The 15,949-nt window shown below is 48.4% G+C and overlaps 1 protein-coding gene across 6 annotated transcripts in view; it reads right to left on the bottom strand.

The window, feature by feature from the left end:
- Positions 1 to 15,949, bottom strand: part of GLI2 (GLI family zinc finger 2) — a 276,156-nt gene that overhangs the window by 51,001 nt on the left and 209,206 nt on the right. For all 6 annotated transcript variants that reach the window (XM_075933075.2, XM_075933077.2, XM_075933073.2 and 3 more), the window contains 2 exons: positions 3,750 to 3,952; positions 339 to 530 (listed from right to left, as the gene is read on the bottom strand). In XM_075933075.2, coding sequence (XP_075789190.2) covers positions 339 to 530; positions 3,750 to 3,952 — 395 coding nt within the window. The remainder of the gene's footprint in view (positions 1 to 338; positions 531 to 3,749; positions 3,953 to 15,949) is intronic.

Here is a 15,949-nt window from a genome sequence, read left to right as displayed (position 1 = left end):
AGAGGCACAAAGAGGTGAAGTGGTTTATCTGGCATCACACTGCAGGTCACTGGCAGAGCAGTGAGGAGAGCCCAGAACATGCTGACTCCCGTGTATTTAGCAGCCAAGATGCCTCTCCAAATGGTCACAATTGTTTTTTGTAGCTGGAAAACTTTTTAAACTTCGCTTTTTTAAACCATTAACGTACAGCGCAGCCCCGAGGGTCACAGAATAATCACACACAGCTGCATCGGCTTTCATCCACTCGGAGAACAATTCTCTAGGCTGAAACAAACTTCTCCCAGCAGAGCCCTCTGCGAGCTGCTCCCAAGAAAGGGGCAGGCTCACTTCCTACTCACCATCGACCGGGCTGAGGTAATCATGAAGATGCGCCGCGCTGGCTGCTCCCCCACTCTGCATCAGGAGGTCCCCGTAAGGATTCGGATGGCTGGCCATAAGCGTCATCTGATGATAGTAGTCGGCAGGGTTGGCTCCTGGAGGGGGAGGGGGCAAACCAAAGAGGCCTCTCTCCTTTAGATGCTCGTGAGCCACTGTGGAGGCAGAGAGTGAGGAGACAAACATGGTGAAAACATTCTCACAGTAATTCAGAGTCCGGTGCTGACACGACACTCTGCCCCCCAACTCCCGAGTCCTTTTGCTACAACTCCGTTTGGTGCTTTAATGACGTGCGTTTGGGCGTGTTTCTGTGGACAAAAGGGGCCTCTGCATTCCTCTATTTCCGCAAATTTATAAACAATCTCTCATTCCCCCTTCTAATAATCCCTCAACATGAAAACAGAATTCACTGCAGGGAGAAGGCTGGAAGGCCCAGCCGGTCTACAGCAAAACTGCTGTGAGCATTCACTTCAGGGCCTATTAGCAAAGAAAAAGACAAGGCGAGTTCAGTTAACGACAGCAGCGCAAGGAAATTAAAGCCGAGAGCTAATGCAGAGAGCTAGGTTTAGTGTCTGGCAGCGTAAAGCCATTTTGGCTGCCAAAGCCAATTACGCTCACTTTCTTCCCGCTGTAATTTTTCAACCCTGCCTCCCCACCAGCTCTCCATTAACTTATTTACCATGGCCTAACTCCCCCGCCCCCGACAATGCCCCTTTTAAAATGCCAAATAATGAAACTCACTTTGCAAGGCGGCGAAAAAAAAAAAAAAAGTATGCAAGCAATAAAACCTCTCTGCGGTATGCTGAGCGTGGAGGTTTGGAATCTTAACACTTGCTTGGGTGAGCAGAACCTAATTAACAGGAACAGAAGAGCCATATTTTAAGGTAGGCATGTGCCTGTACCTATCCAAGGTACTTACGTGGCCCCAGTTACTGAAGCATCTAAACACTTCACAGTTTTTTGATGGATGTATCTTCAGCACGTTGAGGTGAGTTAGGAAAGTGCTATTTTTCTTATGTTACACACAGGGAACTGAGGCACAGAAAGGTTAAGTAACTCTCCCAGGGGCACAGAAAGTCTGCATTGGAGCAGGAGACTGAACGCAGAAGTCCTGAGTCCTAGAACCCCCAAATCACCTGACTATCCTTCCTCTCTATGTAGATAGGTACAAGGGCCAATTTTGACTTTCCACACACACTTTTTATATTGACTTCTTATGGAGATACATGGTACTGAATGTATAGCTGTACTTAAAGAGGGATCTTGAGAGGGAGAGGAAACGGGGCTCCATATCTATTTATGCTTTCAAAGGCACAGGCCTGTATTTAAATATTTTCTAAAATTCCTTACTGAAAAGCTTCCCATTTTGCATTTCTCCCCCCTTCCCGACCTCACGAATAGAATGTTTAACCTTATCAAACACTCCGCAGGCCTGTGCGATGCCTCAGTTCACCGAGATGGGGAAGGTCGGAACTGTACTAAGCCGCCTGCTGCTGGGAAGTGTAGCTGCGCCCAGGGCTGCACCTAGACTGCACTAGGGATGTCAACGTGTAGTCGACGATACAATTAACTGATCAGCCGAGGCCTAGGATTATCGGTTAATCTTGTTGACTATAGTCATATCCCCCCTCCTGCTGCTTCTGTATCAGAGGCAGCAAGGGGGGGAGCAGGAGCTGGCTTTAAGGAGGCTCCCCATGAGCACCAGATTTGGCTGCCCTCTCACCCCCCTGCTGCTGCTGCCTCTCAGAGAGGCAGCAGTGTGGAGGGTGATGGGGGCAGGCTGGAGCTGATATGTGCAGGGAGTTGGCTTTCAAGCCAGCTCCCGGTGTGTGATGGCTCCACAGACCTGCCTGCCCTCTCCCTTGCTATCTCCTACAGAGGTGGCAGGGGGTGAGGGCAGGAGCCAGTGCTGGGGAGAGCTGGCTTAAAAGCCAGTTCCCTCCAGCACCAGCTCTGCAGTGCCGGAAGCAGCAGCCAGGATGGGAAGGGGGCAGGGGATGCTGCTGCAACGCAGCCCCTGTCCACAGAGAGAGGCTGCTCTGCATCCCAGGGAGCAGCCTCTGTCTGTGGGGAGCTCAGACCCTCCAGGGGCAGAGGCTGCTGCCACCCTGTACTGCCGCCTCTGTTATCAGAGTCAACAGTTCAGGGAAGCAGGCAGCCAGTCTGCATGGGGAGCTGGTTTAAACTGGCTCCCCTCACAGACCAGCTCCCACCTGCCACCCCACACTGCTGCCTCTGATACTGAGGCAGCAGCGAGGGATAGCAGGGGGCTCCCCGGGAGCACACTGGCTGCTGGCCCTGCCTTGAGGACTATTGAATAGTTGTGTAACAGCTAAAATTTCATGCGGTTACATGACTATTCAGTTACCCGATAGCTAACATCCCTACTATGCGCCACTTCCTCTTCAATTCTGTCAAGGACTATTCAGTGGGGATTACCTGAGGGGAGCAGAAATATGGGGAAGGAGGGGTCAGGTGGCCTCTCCCCTTACATTAGGGCACCCATCACATGAGAAGGGTGGAAACAGGAACTGGGTAGTAGCCTTTTAAGTAGTTTGTTGGTCCCCTAGTGAGTCCTGCCTGCTGTCTTCTAGTGCAGGAGCCCCACGGAGCGGCAGTGGCTAGGCCTTGTGCGCTTGTATATAGTTAACAAATGTGGTTATTTGGAATCCAACTGTGTCCAAGATCTTTCCTCATATTCTGAGTGTTGTGAAAAGAGCAAAAGACACAACAAACACTTTGCACAGCTGTGGCCCTGTCACAGGGCTGTGGGGTCTCTGTGGAGACCCACTGCCAGCAAAGCTCAGAAGAGCAGAGACGGGAGTGAACGGTACATCATTTTAAACAAAATATTTACAATAGGATCCCACAGTCATAGCTCTTCTCACGCTCTGGTTTGTCCATGCAATGATGCAAAACAAATGTGTCGCTGCAGACGAAGGGGGGAAAAAACAACAACAGTTCCCTACTTGAGAGAGCAGCTGTAGATCCGTTGCAGCTGTCGATCCTGGGAGTATTGTGAATGTAGTGCTGGTGAAAAGTGCCAGAGGTACAAAATAGCTACAGCACAAGCAGCAGCAGAGCAAGCTCCTACAGCATAGGTTTGGCTACAAGCTGAAACCTTGACCTCCAGAGATCACTTCTAAGTCTACGGGTTGCCATGCAGATTTATTTTCTGCCTTCTCTGTGGAGACTGTCAAGATGGCCGCCAGCCCACGCCAACTGCCTTGGCCGTGTGGGAAGGGAAGGGAGCTGGGAGAAAGCCTCTTTCAACAGCAGCTGATGTAAGAACTGCACAACTCATTCCATGTCAGCTGTTGTGTAGTGACAGCTTTAAACCCTCACATGGAGTGTCAGGAGAGCAATGTACTTACCATCCGCAGGGCTAAGGCCTCTGGCGGCCGAGATCATGGAGAGAGTGGGACTGCTGTGCACGGAGCGGAGGTAATGTTCCATGTGGGGGCTCATGTATGGGTGCGGGGGGTTGAAAGGGGATTCACCAGGTCCTGCTGGGTGAGGAGAAAGGCGAATAAGGGAGATATCGGAGAGAACGGGGCTGCCACTGAGGGCAGGAGGCCTGTGAAGGAAACAGAAAAACATACCGTGAATGAGCCTTCAATTTCATTAGCAGCTCTTCATGCATTTTTTCTTCAAGCCAGAGCACTGATTGGAGAACAGGATTCGGTGCCCAGCTGTGACTCACTGTGTGAACCTAGGCAACTCATTTCCATTTTTCTGCACCTCTGGTTGCCCTTTTATTAAATAGCTATAAACTGTGCACCTATGTATCACCGCCATCTGTGCGAGATTCAGAATTGCTCTTTTCTAGGTCTGTGGCTTATTCTGCTAATAGCTGTTGAAAAATCTCTCCCAACTACTTCTGGAGCAAAAGGATCAGAGACTGTGACGTTCACTGTGGCCACAGCACGTGGCACCCTGACATACATGACGTCCTAGCTGGCCACAAGTTTGCTATAGTAGTGACTTTGGATGGATATTGCAACGACTATTAAAAAATGTTTGCCACATGCACTGAACTCATTGGAGAACAGGTGCTATGCAAGGCGGCAGAATTATTCTTTACAAACTTTTGTTCTTCTGACTCTGAACTTTAGAGAGAAAAGATAAAGTGTGACCCTGCATGAAGGAGGAGGGGAAAGAAGCCTCCTTTGTTTTCTTCTAAACCGACTCATAGTGAGACCATGGACTTGTCAAACCAAGAGGGAAAGAGACAGACTTTGTCAGCTGGAGCTCAAAAGAGACGTAGGCTTGCCAGCAAGTCAGGCAGAATTTCTGTGCTCAGAGCTCTGACCAAACTGCGAAAGCCAATTGAAGTAGTGCAGCTAGGTGTCAGGAAGAGAAGCAGGACAAGAAAGGGACATAAAATTTACAGACGCTCACCACATTTATGGTCGTGAAGGTGAGCCAGAGGAGGAGCGATGTTTCTTGGTCTGCTGAGAGCAGGCCTTGAACTCCTGTTTGCTCTATGACAGTTCTTTCATCTGCCTATGTTACTAAGGCCAAGTCTCCATGTAGGGAGAAAGTTGACTTCAGATATGCAACTCCAGCTATGAGAATTGCATAGCCAGAGTTGGCGTACCTTAAGCCGATTCTCCCCACTGTGGGAGGTTGACGGGAGAAACCTCACCTGGAGAAGTCAATCAAAGCTTTTTCAAACACATTGTAAGGTTTATGTTTTTGAAGGGAAACATTCAGGTCACATTTTATCATGTGTGTTCTAGTTCTAGACTCCTTAGTCTTAAATCCCTCAGTCCCTGCTTAGAAAAAGTCCCCATTAAAATGAGAAAAGACTCAGTAAATGTTGCAAGTTTAGTATCTGGACATGTCTACACTAAGGGAAAAAAATCCTATATGTATTTCAATCCTGAAGCAGCTCCAGCAATAGTAGCAAAGTTGAAAGAGGTTGTGTAGTGAGCTCTCAGGTGTTTATTCAATCATATCTTCAACCCTTACCAATAACTCAGTGACAGTCATGCATATGCAGTCTACCATACAGCTATTATCCTTCCTGTCACACGGGGTTATATACACAGTCTGAATTATGCCAACCTAGACTTAGTCCTGGTGTTTAGCCCCTTGAGAAAGCAGAAAAGGGAGTTGTGCCAAAGCAAGTCTATAGCACCAGGAGAGGGAATTGGTGGTGTGAGGATATGGTGCCGTAGGTATGTATAGTGCTAGATATAGAGAATACAAATGCAGTCCCTATCTTGAGTAGTTTACAGTCTTAGCTACGTACAGGAAACAGACAGAAGTAATAATAGACAAAGTGGAAAGGTAGGGGGTCTAGATCATAGAATTGGAAGGGACCTCAAGAATTCATCGAGTCCAGTCCCCTGCCCCCAAGGCAGGACCAAGCACTGTCTAGATCATCCCTGACAGGTGTCTGTCTAACCTGCTTTTAAATATCTCCAGTGATGGAGATTCCACAACCTCCCTAGGCAATTTATTCCAGTGTTTAACTACCCTGACAGTTAGGAACTTTTCCCTAATGTCCAACCTAAACCTCCCTTGCTGCAGTTTAAGCCCATTGCTTCTTGTCCTATCACCAGAGGCCAAGGAGAACAATTTTTTTCCATCCTCCTTGTAACACCCTTTTAGATACTTGAAAACTGCTCATGTCCCCTCTCAATCTTCTCCTTTCCAAACTAAACACACCCAATTCTTTCAGTCGTCCCTCGTAGGTCATGCTTCCAGACCTTTAATCATTTTTGTTGCTATTCTCTGGACCTTCTCCAATTTCTCCACCTCTTTCTTGAAATGTGGTGCCCAGAACTGGACACAATACTCCAATTGAGGCCTAATCATCACGGAGTAGAGCGGAAGAATGACTTGTCATGTCTTGCTCACAACACTCCTGTTATTGCATCCCAGAATCATGTTTGCTTTTTTTGCCACAGTGTCACACTGTTGACTCATATTCAGCTTGTGGACCGCTATAACTCCTAGATCCCTTTCTGCCGTACTCCTTCCTAGACAGTCACTTCCCATTCTGTATGTGTGAAATGGATTGTTCTTTCCTAAGTGGAGTAGTTTGCATTTATCCTTGTTAAACATCATCCTGTTTACCTCAGACCATTTCTCCAGTTTGTCCAGATCATTTTGAATTATGACCCTATCCTCCAGATTAGTCGCAACCCCTCCCAGCTTGGTATCATCTGCAGACTTAATAAGTGTACTCTCCATGCCAGTATCTAAATAATTGATGAAGATATTGAACAGAACCATCCCCAAAACAAGCTCTGAGGAACCCCATATGTTATGCCCTTCCAGCATGATTGTGAACTGTTAATAACGACTCTCTGAGAATGGTTGTCCAGCCAGTTATGTACCCTCCTTATTGTAGCCCCATGTAGGCTGCATTTCCCTAGTTTATTGATAGGACAGTCATGTGAGACAGTGTCAAATGCCTTACTAAGTCTAGGTATATCATGTCCACTGCTTCTCCCTTAGCTACTAGGCTTGATATTCTATCAAAGAGAGCTATCAGGTTGGTTTGATATGATTTGTTCTTTACAAATCCATGCTGGCTGTTTCCTATCACCTTATTATTTTCCAAATGTTAGCAGATGGATTTCTTAATTATTTGCTCCATTATCTTGCCTGGCACAGAAATTAAACTGACTGGTCTATAGTTTCCTGGGTTGTTCTTATTTCCCTTTTTATAGATGGGCACTAGATTTGCCCTTTTCCAGTCTTCTGGAATCTCTTCCGACTTCCATGATTTTTCAAAGATGATAGCTAAAGGCTCAGATACCTCCTCCATCAGCTTGAGTATTCTAAAATACATTTAATCAGGCCCTGGTGACTTGAAGACATCTAACTTTTCTAAGTAATTTTCAACTTGTTCTTTAATATTCACTTATAAACCTACCCCATTTCCACTAGCATTCTCTATGTAGGAATCCCATCACCATTCATCTTGATGAAAACTGAAACAAAGACCTCATTAAGCATCTCTTCCATTTCCAAGTTTCCTGTGATTGTTTCTCCCTCTTCACTGAGCAATGGGTTTACCTTGTGCTTGGTCTTCCTCTTGCTCCTAATATACTTGTAGAACATTTTGTTACCCTTTATGCCTCTAGCTAGATTTAGCTTGTTTTGTGCCTTTGCCTTTCTAATCTTGCCCCTGCAGTCATGTTTGCTTACAGTCATCCTTTGTAATTTGACCTAGTTTCCACTTTTTATACGACTCCTTTTTGATTTTTACATCATATAAAGATCTCCCAGTTGATCCAAGGTGGTCTCCTGCCATACTTTTCTTTCCTACATAGTGGAATAGTTTGCATTTGGGCCCTTAATAATGTCCCTTTAAAAAACTGCCAACTCTCTTCAGTTATTTTTCCTCTTAGTAAACTAAAATCTGCCTTCCTGACATCACGTATCAGAAGGCAGCAAGGTGTGTGTGGGGGGGGAGCCAGCGCTGGAGCACTGGATCCCACAGAGTTGCTGGTCCCTCTCACCCCTGCGCTACTGCCTCTGATAGAGAGGCAGTAGTACAAAGGGTGAGGGGGGCAGAAAGGAGCCAGTACATGCTGGAAGCCAGTTTTCAAGCCAGCTGCCTGTGTGTATTGGCTCCCTCCCCCTCCCGCTGGGGCTGCTGCCTTTCTATCAGTCGCAGTAGTGCAGGGCGGGGAGGCAGGCAGGAGCTGATACGCGTAGGGAGCTGGCTACATGGAACCACCTGCCACCCTCCTTGCTGCCTCCTCCAGAGGCATTGGGGCGGGGAGCCGGCGTAAAAGCTGGCTCCCCATGTGCCCCCCTCTATTAGAGGCAGCGGCATGAGGGGTGGGGGGCAGGGGAAGCTGCCACGGAGCAGCCTCTGTCTGCAATGGGCCCAGGTCCTTCGCGGACAGGGGCTGCTTTGTGGAATGCCAGTGCAGCCTCTGTCTGCAGGCTCCCACAGACCGATGCTGCCCCACGCTGCTGCCTCTGATAGAGAGGCAGCAGCATGTTGGGGGCCGGGAGCTCCCCAGGAGGGGGCCCGGAGTGCACTGGCTGTCAGCCCCGTCCCCAGGGACTATCGAATACTCGTATAACGGCTAAGATTTGATGCAGTCACACAATGATTACATCAATCAATATCTAACAGCCCTGATAGGCAGACAGACAGACAGCCCTAAGTACTCTCCTGGAATAATGAAGTCTGCCTCTCTCCAGTGTAAAGTACAGAAGGCAGCAAAACTCTACCCTTTACGACGACACATCAGGATCCAACACACACACACGTCACCCCGATTTACACTGCAACAACCGAAAGCAGAATTATATATTTTATAGGACTGAAAGAACAAACGTATAGTGATTTCAGCCTCACCACACCACCTGTGCTACTATGTCATCTTGTTACCAAAATTATTTAAGTGACTCAGTCCTTTTCCAAAGTGTCTTGTTCCAGACTGTGTGGCCTATGTATATAGCACAGTGTACAGTGGCTGGTTAACATCCTCTGTATTTCAGCCATGACATCACCTACATGAGCAGCATGCCTGCAGGGCCCAGCCAGGTTTGAGCTAAGATTTGTGTAACGGCTGAGGCTGCTGCTAATAAGTCAACTGTATGAAATCTACCAATTTATTCAGGGGTGGGGAGGGGGAAGAGAAGTGAATCAAAGCCTCTGTTCCAGATTTAGTTTCTCATCATTTCTAACAATCTCCACCGCCTCATCTGGAAAAAATGAAGCGTGTTTTTTTTTTTAAGTGATGTCATTAAGAAAACATCTGACTAATTTTTCTTCTGATGAAGACTTAATACAAGCAAGGGGGAATGTAAATTAAAAGCAGCCCCAATTTACCCCAGCCCAAGGAGCCTGCCTTAATATGCATGCCATGAAAGGAGTTTTCTTACATATACAATAAGTTCCCTCTTTCATCAATACTCATAGATTCTCCCAATGGGGCTGTGGACTTCTTTGATGCAGGCTTGGAACTATGTATTCCTGGGTTTATGAGCCTTCCGAGGCTGCTGTGATCAAACTGTGAGGCCAACATCTAAAACGCATTTATTAATATGCAGGGCTCGCTATTCATTTGCTCCGTGCTAAATTGTGCTGAAGATTCTGAGTTCCTCCGAAGAGGAAAATTCCATCCTTGGCCAAAAAGGTGAAATTGGAGAAAAAATGACCAAGATGTCAACCAAACTGCAGGCAAATGGAAATGCAGCTGGCAACAGAGCACAAGGTTAGCCTGGTGGTTAAAGAAACAGACTGAAATTCAGCGGTACAATTGAACGAGGTTCAATTTTCTGATGTTCTACAGACATCCTCTGTGACCTTGGGCAAGTTACTTAGCTTTTCCGTGCCTCAGTTTCTCCTCTTAAGAGCAACAGTCTACACCGCGTGATTCTTTCAGCAGTGCGTAGAGTGTGCACTCGAATAGCACTCCCCCTCCCCCTCGCAGCACAGATGTAAGGAGCAGTGTAGTCGGTGAGGCAAGGCTTAGATGAGTAAAATGCAGACATGCCTGAAGGATGCTACCCAGCTCTCTGTGTGCAATCCTTGCCGTTCCTTCTGCTCTTAGCGGTGTAGTGTCTCACTGACTCCTAGGTGCTGGAGCCTCTCCCCCTGCCCAAGAAAAGTCTCAAGCAGTGGAGAAAGGCTCTGGCAGTGGGGAGGCAGAAGGGAAAGTCTCTGCTACGGGGAAAGGCTCAGTCATCTCCCTGCTGCTAGTCATACACCATTACTGGTGAGGACTTTGGCAGAGGAGAGGCAATGGGAAAAGACTCCGCCAGCTCCCCGCTGCTGGAGCCCTTCCGAGCAGCAGGGAAAGACTTGGGTAGCAGGGAAAGGCTCCAGCAGAGGGAACATGTGCAGCTACACACTGCGGTATGGATGCAGCTATAGTCCACGTTCCCTACATGCCACCAACAGCACAGTGGAGCATAGACGTAGCCTAAAAGCAGAAGAGCAATACTCCGGCTCTCTCTCTCTCATTGGCCTGTAGGTTTGTAGGGGTGGGACTTCCTCTTACTACATCTGTGTGTTCTATGCCTAGTACAGTGGTGTCAGAATCTCTGTTAGGACCTCGGAGTATTCCTGAAATACAAATAGTTATCAGAAGCAGCTTGGGAGGCCACCCAAGAGAGATTCGAATGCACCCAGCTGAATAGGAGAGCACCCCTGACCAGCAGCATGAATCTCTTCTGATGGGGCACATCTGCACATGCCTTGGTGCACATAACAAAATTTATTCCACACATGGGTGGAAAAAATGAGAGGGAACTAGGGCTGTCAATTGACCTGCATTAACGCCTGCGATTAACGCAGGACAGGATTAATGCATTAACCGCAGGTGTTAATGCAGCACTGCCTTGGTGAAGTGCCACTCCGGCACCTTAAAGGAGCGGTGTTGCATGGAGCCCGGGGTCAGATGGGGACTCCAGCTGATCCCAGGCTCCATGAAGCGTTGCCCCATTGAAACGCCACCGCAGTGTTTCAAAGGGGAGTTGCAAGTGATTAATTGTGCGATTAATCGCGATTAAAAATTTTAATTGCTTGGCAGCCCTAGAGGGAACATTGCTCAGGAATATTGTTCACTTCCCACGACACGTCCCAAAGTAGCATGGCTATCGCCACTAACCAACTAACATCCATCCGTCGCCGTGTGGGGATAATGCCCTCCATTGCTCAGCCTACCGTCTTCTCCTCACGAGTTGCTTTCCCAGCTCCCCAGCAGCCATCTGCTCTTCCTCCATTGTTGTTAATCATCTGAATTCTAGGACGCTCCTCAAGGCCTCAGGTTAGAAGAGCGTCCCACTGTGCTAGGTGCTGTACAAAGACAGCCTCAGCGAGTTTACCTCTCAATAGACAGTATTGACAAAGTGTGGCAGGAAAAGTATTATTAGCCCTCTTGTATATCTGGTGAACTGGGAGATTTAATGGCTTTGCCCAGGGTCATAGAGGGCGTCTTGGTCAGTGCCGTGAATATGATCCAGGTCACCTGGCTCCCAAGCCTGGTTCCTTAACTACAAGACCATCCACGGTTTTCGGAGCCTTTCCCTTGTTCCAGCATCCCTATCCCTCCCCTTTGTGTTCTAAAAGTTGCAGGGCCATTGTCATCTTCTGTGCCAAAATGTCACCTATATTTTGACCTACAAGTTCACGCCGTGTCCTCTCTTCCAGGGACTATATCCATTGTTAGCAGGGGTATGGGCTGAAACCAACAGCTCTGCTTTCCATCTCTAAACATAACGATTCCACCTCTTTGGCTCTCCTTTTCCTACCTCAGTCCATGTTCAGGAATGTTCCGGAACATCCCTAACAAAAATACAGCCTCTACCCCACGCATCACATCCACAAACACAACCCCCAAGCCTGGATCTACCTCATACGAAGAAAAGGGCTGGTTCTAGGCAGAAGCTGTGGGAGCTCCAAGCATTTCTTTCATGACTTTTTCCAGAAACCTATGAAGTTACAACACATTTGTAACCTTATTCACTGCTCTTGCTGTTAGATGTTGGGAGGATATAAAGGAAAGATCTGATCATGGCATGAAGAAAACATCTGAATCCAGAAATCATCTGCAAAACTGCCACTGACCAAATGGGCCAAGATTTCACCATCGCTATATTTCTGTCACAGCTGGGGCTGCACTTTGCAAATAGGCTTTGAAATTGGGTGTCCAAATTTCATAAAAAATAACGGGAGTGGGGTGCCTGTTTCCCTAAGGTTCCTCTCAAAATCCCAACTTGTACCATTAATAGTCAGTTCTTATGCAGTGATTTACATATTCCAAGAGGCACATTGGAGTTCATCAGTTTACCTCCCATTTCTTCACATCAGTTCTCTACAAATTATTGTTGACGACTATAGGGGAACTGTCTCCAGAAATGCACAGGGCTGCATTGGGTGGCTATATATTTTGCCCTTGCTCCAACAAGTGGCTCTCTCTGGTCATGTCTACATCATGCGGAAGATTGACACTTCCGCGGTCGATCTTCTGGGGTTTGATTTAGCGGGACTAGTATAGACCCACTAAATCGAACTCAGAAGGTGCCCCTGCTCCTCGTGAGGAGTAAGGGAAGTCAACGGGAGCATTTTCTCCCATCAACCTCCCGCTACATGGACGGTGCGGAAACACGATTTAGATACATCGACCTCAGCTATGTCATTATTGTAGCTGGAGTTGCGTATTTTAAGTTGACCTTCTGCTGTAGTGTAGACCCAGCCTAGGTGTAGCCCAAGGTCCCATGTGCTTCAGGAGCAGCCCTGGGAACTACAAGTTGTGGACTACAAACTGCAGCATGATGGGAGAACTTCCTGCTTCCTGCCAGGATGTGCCCTCTGCCCCCCAGCAGGGTCTCAGCACGGACTGAGCTAGAAGCACGTAGGCTGCAAGCAGAGAGGAGGCTGCTGAACTGTAATCCTGTTCGGTGTTCTTTACAGAAGAAAGCCCGTTCCTGGTGGTTTCTCTGAGTGGGTGTGGTCCAAGAGACACACACACAGTGACACACAACACAGCACACGAAGGAGCCTCAAGCCCAGTCTCCCAAAGTTGGGTAAAAAGTCACAAGGCTTCCCCTATGTTGAATAACCTCACACCGGGCTTATGAACAGGAGGGGCTACGTATGGAAGAGAACCATTAGGCACCTACAGGAAGGTAGGAAGCTGCAAACATTTCTTGCATTCGTGGACAGTGATTTGAGCGTCCCCTAGGAACATCTGTGAGGAGGACTGGGGATGAAGGGAGGAGATCCCTTTAAACACTGACGGCATCAGCAAAAGTGCCTCTTAGAACATTATTTGCCGCCGAAGATTATTTCCACAGCTGTCAATAATTGTCTCCACCCGTGTATTGTTCTTACCTACTTGTCAGTGCTAAAAGCCCCCCTGCCGCTTCAGGGCCTGATGTGCATTCCTCCCCAGATGCAGGGAGGCGAGGCAGCTCAGCCACTGGCGTGTGACAGGAACCGCACCGGCAGCAAGAAGATCTATTAGCAGTTGACACTTGACACGCAGAATCAGTGTGAAACTAGGAATTTTTGGCGGTTTCCTGGGGGCCTAGTAATTCCCCAATTGTCCTTGCATCAAAGGAAAAGAAATCAGCTTAATCTTCTTCCCACCTGTGCCACCCTAGCGCAGCAAAACAAAATCAGGATAAATAAGCCTGTTGAGATCCGTGTCGAGCCATCTGAACTATGCAGACAACCTGAAAGCAGAGGAAGGGATTAAACTCGGGTTAGTCTGTAGGAGCCAGAGTTGGACAGTGGCCTCATGCTAAATGGCAAAACTGAGTCTCTCTTCTGCTCGATGGACAAGCCTCTCAGCGGGAAGCAAAGCTTTTATCAAGTCTCCGCCAGGCTGTTCAACCAAACTGAAAAAAAAAATCCATCTATCCTGGGTTTTGCTCACTGGGGAGCAGTGTGAGATGGAAGCGGCCTCAGAGGTTTGGAAGTAGTTGTTCCTGCTCACGGCAGCAATACTACTTTGCTACAGGACCTTGCATCGCCAGCTACTTAGTACAGGAGAAGAGCTAAGGGCCAGATCCTCACTTGGCATCTTCCAAAGAGGGATGCGAACGGGTAACCGGTTAATCGGCGCACTGTGAACACTTGGCTGCTCCAGCTCCACCAAGCCCACCACGGCAGGGATAGCTCCAGCCAGGCCAAGCCCCTCCCTCCCCCGCCCGTGGGGTCCTGGTTAACCAGTTAACATAATGTTTAACCAGTTAACCGATTAAACGCAATTTTACATCCCTACTTCCGAATGGACTCTTTCCTTTGCATGATGGCCTTACAGTGGTTGAGGATCTGGCTGGTAAGGGTATGTCTAGGCTGCAGCTGGGAATGAATCTCCAAGCCCAGGGAGACAAGCCTGTGCGAGCTCCAACGAAGCCAGTGGATGTTCTAGCTCAGGCTAGGTCTGCACTACAGTTTTTTCAGAAAAACGGACGTTTTTCCGAAAAAACTTCACTTACGTCCACACTGCAATCACGTTCTTTCAACAAATAAATTGAAAGAACAGAGGGGTTTTTCCAACATTGGTAAACCGCTTTCTACAAGGAAGAAGCTTTTTCCCGAAAGAGCTCTTTCAGAAAAAGGCGTGTGTGGATGGGGAAGAGGGAGTTCTTTCCAAAGAAGAGAAAAGAGGATGGTGACCACTCCATCCATAGTAATCAGTTTAAATGCGAGAGAGTGTCCATTCAGTGTCCAAGCAGATCGCTTTTTCAATGCGCTTTGGCAGGGTGGACGCTCTCTTTTGGAAAAAGCTTTTTTGGAAGATCTCTTCCGGAAACACTTCTTCCAAAAGAAGCCTGCAGTTTAGACATAGCCTCAGGCAGCAAGCCAGGCTCTGATGCCCATCCTGCGTTTGAGATCAAGTGGCTAGCCTTGGTCTCCACTGAGACTTTTTTGCATGCGAGCTCCAGCAAAGATAACATGCATCTCTCTGCCCTAGTCCAATGGTGCCCAACCTTTTGGGGCTGCTGGGCACCCGGGGGCGGGGACGCCCATACGCTGCGTGCCCGGTGCTGGCACCACCCATGCGCTGCACTCCCGGGGCCAGCGCCGCTCCTGTGCCACACCCCCAGGGGTGGGGCTGACCATACGCCACACGCCTGGGGCCGGCGCCACTCCTGTGCCATGTGCCCGAGGCAGGGATGCCCATACGCCGCGTGCCCGGGGCTGGAACAGCCCATGTGCTGCTTGCTCAGGGCCGGTGCCGCTCCTGTGCTGCGTGCCCAGGGGCGGGGACGCCCATACGCCGCACGTCCAGGGGCCGGCACAACCCATACGCTGCGCACCCAGGACCGGTACCGCCCCAGTGCTGTGCGCCTGAAGCTGGCACAGCCCTTGCGCTGTGCACCCAGGGATGGGGCCACCCATACGCTGCGCGCCCAGGGGCTGGCACCACCCACACGCCCGCAATCTTGGCAATTACAGATTGGTAAGCCTAATTCCAGTACCAGACAACTTAGCTGAAACTATAGTAAAGAACAAAAAGATCAGACTCAGAGATGAAGACAATGTGTTGGGGAAGAGTCAACATGACTTTTGTAAAGGGAAATCATGCCTCATCAACCTGTTAGGCTATGTCTACACTGGCGCGATCTTGCGCCAGAAGTATGCAAATGAGGCTAAGCGTGGACTATCGCTGAGCCTCATTTGCATATGTAATGAGCCACCATTTTTTCAGAAGAGGCTCTTGCACCAGAAGGAGCTGTCTACACTGCCCCTTCTTGCGCAAGAAAAACCCGCTTGCGCAATGCCGTTACGCTGATTATTTTCAGGAATAACGGCATTCTGCAAGAGCGTTTTTCTTGCACAAGAAGAGGCAGTGTAGACAGCTCCTTTTGGCGCAAGAGCCTCTTCCACAAAAATGGCAGCTCATTAGATATGCAAATGTGACTAGGCGATATTCAATGCTTAGCCTCATTTGCATACTTCTGGCGCAAGATTGCGCCAATGTAGACATAGCCTTAGAGTTTTTGAGTATGACAAGTATGTGATCAAGAGTGATCTATACTGGGATCTGTGCTATTTGACATACAGTGTTCATAAATGATCTAAAAAAAAAGGGGTAAACAGTGAGAAGGCAAAACTGATGCAAAACTACTCAAG

Source organism: Pelodiscus sinensis, chromosome 7 (assembly GCF_052426305.1).
Source record: "Pelodiscus sinensis isolate ZL-2025 chromosome 7, ASM5242630v1, whole genome shotgun sequence".
NCBI lineage: Eukaryota > Metazoa > Chordata > Testudines > Trionychidae > Pelodiscus > Pelodiscus sinensis.
Note: the sequence above shows the minus strand (reverse complement) of the source record. Positions and strands in the feature narration are given on the sequence as shown.